Genomic DNA, 8,971 nt, shown 5'->3' with positions numbered 1-8,971 from the left:
CGTGTGTGCCTGTGCGTCATGATCCACAGCAGCTGCCCCTCCAGCACAATAACAAGAGGGCTCTTTGTGTAAATTGGAGCCACAGCCTATTACTTCTTTTCTTTTTTCGCTGCCGATAATACTTGTTCCAAATCACGTTAACCCAGTTGATTAGCATAAATAATTTTCTCTTTGAATTTAAATGTTGTTTGTTCTGAAAATGACATTCAAGGGAGGAGGTTTGTGATAAAATTCCCTTTATTAAATGGATGTCCGGGGTATCTCATTGGCATTTCATTACACATTTCCCAAAAGGAAGACAGTGCGGGTCTCGTGGCTGGTGAGCACGAATGTTAAAATACCAGTCCATGGTGACGGGAATTGGTAAAAGTTCAGCGTTCATCCGGAGAGAATATGCTTCACAAAGGAAGTGTAGTTGATGCATCCGTTGGCGTCCTCCTGTCCGGCCATGAGTCTGTCCACTTCGTCTTCCGTCATCCTCTCCCCGAGCGTCGCCAGGACGTGACGCAGCTCGGCGCCCATGATGGTGCCGTTGCCCTCCTTGTCGAACACTCGCAGGCCCTCTACGAAGTCTTCGAAGTTGCCTTGGTCTTTGACACGGGAAATGTGTTGCATCATAGGCAAGAAGGTCTCAAAGTCCACCAACTTGGAGCTCATCTCCTCCGGCCGCGGCTTCCCAAGCACCTTGAGCACATCGGCGTTGGTCGGGTTGTGGCCGAGTGCCCGCATCACGTCCCCGCACTGGGCATACGTGATCTTCATCTCACCCTTTGGCGTTCGGTCGAACAAGGCGAAGGCCTCCTTGAAGTCCTCGATTTGATCGGCGGTGAATTCAATGGTAATGCTCTTGGGATCAAAGTCTGGTTCCTTGGGACGCTCCGGTATCAGCTCGGGAGTTGGAGCCAACTTAGAGGCCAGGGAGGCCTTGGGCTCTGGCTTTTTGGGCTCGAGTTTTTTTGGTTCTATCTTCTTGGGTGCCATGTTTTACAGGGTTGGACAGGTGACCTGTGAAACAAGAACGTCTGAAGGGACTGGCGAGGGTCGACAGAGCACAAAGGCCCACCCCGCCTCACTCCTCTTTTATATGTGTCTCATCCAGGGAAGCCACAGTGCAATTTTCACCAGTGCACTATAAAAGGAAGAAACCCAAAATAGATCCCCATAGCAAGTGATGTCAACATTAAGTATTGTTCTCAGCTGTTGTCATCTGGCCGCCGGTGCTATTTGTTGTCATTAGCCAGGGTCCAGTTGCATTAGGCCAAAATTGTTCTGTCTCTCTGATGGACAAAGGGATCAGAGTACGGATAACATATCAAGTCACCAGGGAGAGCGACGGAAATAGCTCTTCTCGGCAACTGTTAAAGGTCTGGGAATCGGTGCATTCTCCGGGAACTCCTTTTTTCGTCGTTTATCATCTGTGGCTGGTAGCATCCGGTCTCAATTTAGCTTCTCACTCACTTTGTTAATGTGAATATTGCCGTTCGTAAACACGAGGGTGCTCTTATTTACAATTATATTATATTTTGAGTATTTTAAGTAGTTTTACTAAAATTCCCTGTAAAATGAAAAAAAATGTATTGTAGATTTGAAACATAAAAGAGTAGCCTACCTAAGTTTGAATGATTATAAAAAAATGCCAAGTTTATAAAAAGAGGCTTCAAAATGTTCTCAAACAAACCACACATGCTCAACTGTCAAACACAACTCCGTCCAGAATCTTTCTTGTGTTCACACATTTCTACATATTTGAGGTGCAAAATTGAAAAACATGAGGCATCTTCTTAATGATTCAAGTGGACAACACATCTGCCAATTCACTGATGCATGACATCAATTCCCCGAGTTTTCTAGTCCACAGAACACACTATTAAAATAACAACAGACACTCAAAAATAAACGCCTTTTTCGCCAGCGACCTCCAACCGTGACGAGAACTTTCCTTCGTGATTTGGCATCTTTCTTCTCACTTATGCTTTTGTTTTTACATCTGCAAACTGATCATCCCAGCGTAATGGCTACATCAGTTGCCACTTACTGAAGTAGTCCACTAAACAGAATTTCTGTCACACAAGCACAGCTCATCCAGTTATATGGCAACATCGACAGATCAACCCCGTTGCCAGCCTGCAGGAGGAAACCCAAGATTTTTCCTAGAATGGCCCGCGTATGCACCCGCTGCATCGGTTGCCCGGCAACAGCCGCGGTCTCATCATGTATGCCCAACCTGATGCGGTGATTTGTGGTGGACCTGCAAATGCGACATTTACGGTCAATAGGCAGCACGGGGGCTCTGACTTCTTTCTTTTTATCGACCGGCCGATTCCGAGGATGAGACGTGGCAAAGTACAATTTGATAGCCTTGGAGTATTATCAGAATGTGGATGATTTGAACAGTGAATATCAATTAATTGAATAAATGAGCCTGCTTGAGGGTGTTCTCAAGCATCAATGGGCGCTGGTTAACAAATAATGCATTTTCACCACAAGACGTTTTACGAGGAACTCTTGGGTGTGTTTGGGTTGTGAGAACTTATGCCCATATAAATGAGTCCTGAGATATTTAATTGTGGCCAAAAGAAGGAGAGAGCCCAAGGAACTCTTGAGTTTTGCAGCACTAAATATAACTGGAACCTTTTAGTGTCAGGAACTACAAAATACCAAGAAAGCTTGTGGATGAATTCATAAGTGTTACGGCACAAAAATCGAAACTGGTAAAGGTAAAACGTCAAGACTCAATTCACACCGTTTTATGTTAGCGTCAATAATTTTCACGTATTCTTGTTTTTACATCAGGATGCATTTTGTTTGATACGTTGTGGGTTCATGTGAGGCTTACTTTGTGCACCGGATTAGACAGAGCAGATGCAAAAGTTTAGAGTCTGCATTTTTGCGGGTAGAAAAGGGCCACTGAAGACGTTTGGTCCACTTTCTCAGGGATTAAGTGTCTGAATTCAACATACTGGCATTCCAGCTGAGAAAATCACCTGGTAAGCTCCAAGAAAAACATCTTCTAAGCCTGTGTGCTGCTGGGATAAACAGGTAAAAGCCAGTCAGCGACATCCGCCAAAACAGCATCACAGTCGCATCGGAAATAGACCGGTCCGGCTGAACAGGAGAGGATTGGACCGCCGAGCCAAGTACTCCAAAGAGAATCGAGGAGTATGAATAGACTGGAAACTTCTCTAATCTCCCTGTCAGAATTCCAAGTCAAGCTTGGGAGAAATGAGCATAGTGCCTGGGAGATGAGGCAATTGTGTTGTGTGCTCTCCCAGCTATTGTTTGACTCACAACAGGCATGACTACCTCAAAGAAACGATGCCGTACGAGAAGAGATAAAAAATTGATGGGTGTGCAAAGGATCATAAAGTTCATTTTGGCTCTCTCACTGTATCTATAAAACAGTTGAACAACATAAGATGGATACAAACAAGCTTTTCAAACTCCAAGACTGTAACATTCTGATGGTAAGACTGTAGTGTGATTAAATCTTAGATTTTAATGACTGAATCAACCATACACCTTTTTGGTGTGATCAAGTGTTTCTTAAATTGTGAATGAATTGGAAAAATCTGCACCGTTGAACAGACCCACGGACTATAAATATTTTTCCTGTCCCGCGTGACTCAATGATTATCTCTTCGGGTGAGGAAATGATACCAATTGCTGTTCGGTGTCAACTCTGCTGATAACTCTGCTGCCGACACTCACTGATGTGGGATGTATCTTTTTTTTAATCGCAGGCAACTGCTATTTTTATTGCATTGCAAAATCATTATATAATTGTTTCACCCAAACAGTTTTAGTCAGGTGGCAGCATGGTGTCAGATCTTTTTTGCCGCAACTGGGTAAGAATCGCAATTTTTGCCTCAGGTCAGGGGTTAAGTTGCACACCTGAGTTCGTCCGCTGCTATGTGTATTGGCTTTTTATTATTATTTTATTTTTGTGTGTCGTTTCACGCTTTCAGTTGAGCGTGAAGTGCCATTTCCTGTTTGTGGGTTTGCTAGCACTGGGAGCAGCGGGGAAAATGACAGAGAGAAGCGGGTTGAGGGGAAAGAGGAAAGAGCAGGAAAACATGGATGCCTGCTGTAATTAAGCAAATGAAGTATTGGAACAGACAGTGCCTTCGCCAGCTCTAATTCTTCAAACATGGTCTTGATTAAAGTGTTTACACAGTTGTGTGTGCAAATGGCTTCCTGGAAGAGTCATCCCATTATAACAATTCAATAGTAACCGGTCTACAGTATTAGCCTATTTCTTTTTGAGTTCTTTTGTACTAATTATCGTGCTCGGTGCTGATGTTGATATTGTGGAACTTCATTACTCCTTCACCTCAAGGTTGATGTTTTTTTAAGTATTTTTTTCAAGAAAATTAAAGAATTTTTTTTTTGCAGAAAATAATGAAAAGTTTTACCCCCCCTCATTTTGGAAGACAACTAGAATTTGTAATACTAAAATGTTAAAACATTGCATCATTCATAACTGTCGTCCAAGTGTAAAAATAAGTCAAGTGAAACTAAATAAGTGTCAGAGACGACTGAGGTTGTGGAAAAATGTTTAATGGGTAGAGTCGCTGGGGTCGGGTGGCTTACTTACTGCATAATATTGTATATAATATTTACATTTGTGTTTTTTTCCTGTACTGTATAATATGTTCTCTGTTCTCTTGAAATTTCTGGTCGATGGGAGACTGAAGATGGAAATTAGTTCACATAGCAACAACATGATGCAAAGCTTTTCTTTGTGATTAAAGTCATCTCCACATGGTCCCTACTCAATGAATGAAATCAGCAAATAATGAGGCATAAAAACAACAAAACACAACCTGAACTGCAACGATGCATTAGGAAATGAAAAAGCGTAACCTTTTTATAATCTATTCTTCCCACATTCTTCTTTTGTGAATACGCCGTGTGAAAGCACAACCTTCTTTTGGAATGAGTATCACATTAAAAAGCCAAAGAACAAGTTAATCGCTTGATGCTAATTGAACTAAGGTCAAGGGTGATGTCTGGAATTATCAACACCAATGTGTGTCTTTAATTGAAAATCTATTTTATTTTTTGATTATTGACATTTTCATTATTTATTTTTTTTAGGCTTACGTATGTTCACAAGAGAAATTCCATAGAGGCTTTGACTGCCGTTTGGACTTTTAAGGCCTCCCTGTCAAAAAATAAATTGAATCTTGACGGCTAACCTTTCAGGTCTTTTCAATTTGACTTACAAGTACGCACCGTCGCCATGAGCTTTGGTCTCCTATTTTAGCAGGTTACCTAAAGTCGGACTTGGTCCAAATCCATCAATGAAATACAACCACCGTCTCAGGAGCTAACCCTTGTCAGTTCAGACCGGACCGTCAGGCCTCCTGCAGTCGCTCCCGGTGTTATCTGCCGGATTAAAGTCTGGCCCGCCGTACGCCTCATCACACAGATATAAACAAACACACCACAAAGATCTCCACAAAACATGCACTCATCCAGCCATGCATGCAGTGGAAGGCAGCCACTCGCTCAAATCCAAAGGGAATGGCAGCCATCAGTTAGAGATTTACTGGTGGGATTTGAATGCCTCACCCCACCAGCCCTCAAACACTGTATCCCTCTGAATAGCACAGAAAGTGCAAATAAAAACTAGCAGAAAAACATATGTGTAACATTTCATCTGGATTGTCAGGAACATATGTTCACACTATGGTCTCACCAGTGGTGAATAAGCTCCAATTTACACCTCTGAATCTTTTTTTAACAATCACACTGAGGAAGTATTCCGAAGTCTTTTAATTTTTGGTTGATGATTATCAAAGTTTCTTAACAAATGGTTGATACATCTATTTTGCAGCCGCGTACACAAGCAGGGCTAAAGCGAGGTAGACGCCTACCGACCATGAACATCTTAACGCTTTTTCTTGTCATTATTGTGCTGAATGATTTCAATAAACATGACACAAAACGTGTGGTACAGCTCAGCTTTGAGTTTCCCTTGCATATGAAGATTTTCAATTGTAGATATTGAAAAAGTTTGTCTGACAGACATTCTTTGCTGACACGGCAATAAATGAAGATTATCAGCAGGGTAGACTGGCAGCAGTGCGCTCGGTGTAAAAATGGATGCAACTTCATTTTGCTGCCAGGGCAAATCTAGTCTAGCATGCGTGGAGCTGTGTTGCGGCTCTCTGGTTGTTCCAGTCGAGTTGCCAAACCCCTGATGCACCTGCTAATTTGGTAACAGAAAGTAGACCATTTCTTTGCCAACTGCCACACCGCCCTACGCATCTCACAATTTAGTGACAAAAAGTAGACTCATATTTTAGACTGGCTAAAAGGAGGTCTATTTTGCACCACAGTTGGCGTCACGCCTTTGTGCAGTGTGCCAACATTCCATTTGGTCATCGTTGCAGATTTCCTTCATTGTATCTTTGCAAACACAAGCATCGTGACTTAGCTATTATTTTTGCTAACCATGTGACCTTCCAGGTAAACAGAAAGGGGGAGATATTGATCTTGAATTAAGGTCAAGCGCTCCCACTCTTCAATTACACTGTCCAAGGACTTCTCGCTCATTTGAGATTGACAGATCAGAGAAGACTAGATTAAGATTGGAAAAAATGATTATCAAGATGACAGATGCCAAAAGTCCTGTCCAGAATTGATAAACATTGAGTGATTTTTCTGTGTGTGTGGTGTATGTGTGTTTTGTAGATTATATAGTAACTGTGGCAATCAACTCACACATTTTTAGTTTACAATAAACAGATCCATTCACCAAGTGATTACATGGCGTGTCAGTGAGTGGGGAAAACGGACATGTAATAAAGGTTACACAAAGAAATCTAAAATACATAAATACAAGCAAGCAAGTAAAAGAACCAAGACAAAAAAAAATAGCCAAGGACAATTAGTATAATAATAAAGAAATTTGCTATAATTAAGAGCAACTATGAGGTGCTTGTCTAATGGCAAAGAGTAGAGATCAAAAAATATATAGCATTTTAAACTAACTCAAGAATACTTAAATTAAAATACAATTCAGTGTAATGAAATAAAACAACATCATTTATAAACAAACATTTATCCGTATTTGATACAATTAAATATAATGGAAATTGGAAAAAGAAAACTAAATATATATTGACTTATTTGCTCCGTCTGCAGCTGTGAAATGTATTTCTAAGCCACCGTGTCAATTGATATGGTTTACATCGTGCCTTCAATGTTTTCTGCATGTGTGCACACTGAGCAATTTACTGCACAGTTTATCTCAACAATACAAGTTGTCCTGACCGGTCTACCAATATTGGCCGTTGGTGGTTGCCAATGGCAAGAATGCTGAATGAAAAATGACTTTATGCATTGTCTTTGGTTAGTCGTATGCTTTTGTGCTTCAAACAAATGGCACCTGTGGAGGTAGGGCTGCTTTACCCTTAACATTTTCCTGCTCAAATGGCAGATAAGAACCATACTATATAAATAATCAAGGCTGCTGAATGCAAGTTGATACAGCGATAAGTTTTAGCCTTATCACTGGTCACATGCTTTTGGTTCCTTGCAACTTCGTACAAATAAAACTGAATATTACAATTCACGCAAGAGTCAGCCTTGAACTTTTTTCCATTACCAAACTGTCAACATGTCACGGTGGGATAGCACTGCCACTAAAGAAGAAGAGGAGAGTGTCATATGAAAGGAATATATCTGTGGAGCAACACAATGGGGTTTGCTGGACTTTGAAAATAGTATAAGATCTTCCATTTTTTTTTAGTTGTGGCTATTATTTAGCAAAAAGAGATTTTGTGAAAATATATCAAATCATCATGTTAAAATAAATTGTTCGATGACTATGAAGGACGTTGTTCTGCAAAACCGAGCAAATACACCTCAGAGCACAGGATAGAGAAGGACTTCAAAGTTTTTTTAGTTGAGTATTTTAGAAATTAGTTTATGCTGAGAATAAACGTAGCTCCTCTTTATCAAATGAGCGATAGCGTTTTCCATTTTGTTATATTCATCTGGCGATAATTAGAAAATTAACTGGTGCAGAAAAATCTAGTGGGGAAAAAAAGTATAGAACGCTAAATAGTTTAAATAAAGCTAATCCAATGTAAAAAAACAGGCAAAAACTAAATAGTAAGAAATATTAGTCATGATGAAGTAGACAAACACTTCACAATAAAACTACTAAAAGTAGTGCACATCATCTATAAAACAACCCAATACATTTAGTTGATTCGTAATTATAATTTAAATGTAATTCAAATAGTGTTTCCTCTGTGTTTTCCAAATGGCTTCCGTTCTTTTTCAGTACAGTGAAGCGCCGCTATCGAGCTAAATAGCAAAAGGCCTCGAATAATTGCCGCCTATTCATAATCATTTGCAATTAGCCATAGACGCCACAAGATGGCACTAAAGTATTTCTCTCATTTCAAATAAACAAAGTTTGGTGTCCTCGAGATGTCAAAAGATGGCGCCAAAGCCATATTTTAATATTAGATGTTGCTTTGGCTTGAGCACAAAATATCAGAGCATAGTTTCAGAAAGAAAACCACAAATCGCTGACTTTGCCAATGCCGAACCACAAATCTGCTGTGGTTGATGCAGCCTTATTCTTGAGTCTTCCGGGACTTAGTCAGTCAGGAAGATGGCCTGGTGCATCAACAGACCTCTGAACACCACTGAATCTGTGAGTATGATTCATGATTGCCCTCATGTCATTTTTCTTTATTCCGCAGCAACCGGCGCGACGGTACAGTTGAGAGCTACAACAGCGATTAGCTTTTAGGTTCCACACACTCAAGTAGCGCTTGTGTATTTGGGGTTTATATAGGGGACGGTGGGAATTGGAGGGGTGCGGTGGAGGTCATTATAGTCCGTCAGCCGTCAGAGTGTGGGTCTCCATCTTGCTGAGTGATTGAGCGATAAGGCAGTCACAAGCCATGCAGGCTGGTCGTACATCAAGCAAATACAAGCCACCTCC

At 40.9% G+C, this 8,971-nt stretch overlaps 1 protein-coding gene across 1 annotated transcript; it reads right to left on the bottom strand.

The window, feature by feature from the left end:
- Nucleotides 1–219: 219 nt before the first annotated feature.
- On the bottom strand, nt 220–1,066 carry LOC133163812 (myosin light chain 4-like). The gene has a single exon (XM_061294052.1). It carries the CDS (start codon nt 979–981, stop codon nt 379–381), a length of 603 nt encoding a protein of 200 aa, XP_061150036.1. The 5' UTR covers nt 982–1,066; the 3' UTR covers nt 220–378.
- Nucleotides 1,067–8,971: the final 7,905 nt, after the last annotated feature.

Source organism: Syngnathus typhle, linkage group LG12 (assembly GCF_033458585.1).
Source record: "Syngnathus typhle isolate RoL2023-S1 ecotype Sweden linkage group LG12, RoL_Styp_1.0, whole genome shotgun sequence".
NCBI classification, from domain to species: domain Eukaryota; kingdom Metazoa; phylum Chordata; class Actinopteri; order Syngnathiformes; family Syngnathidae; genus Syngnathus; species Syngnathus typhle.
This window is presented reverse-complemented; position numbering and strand designations above follow the sequence as displayed.

Excerpts from the sequence above, each read along its gene's own strand:
- LOC133163812 (XM_061294052.1), bottom strand. The coding sequence starts at position 981 with ATGGCACCCAAGAAGATAGAACCAAAAAAACTCGAGCCCAAAAAGCCA.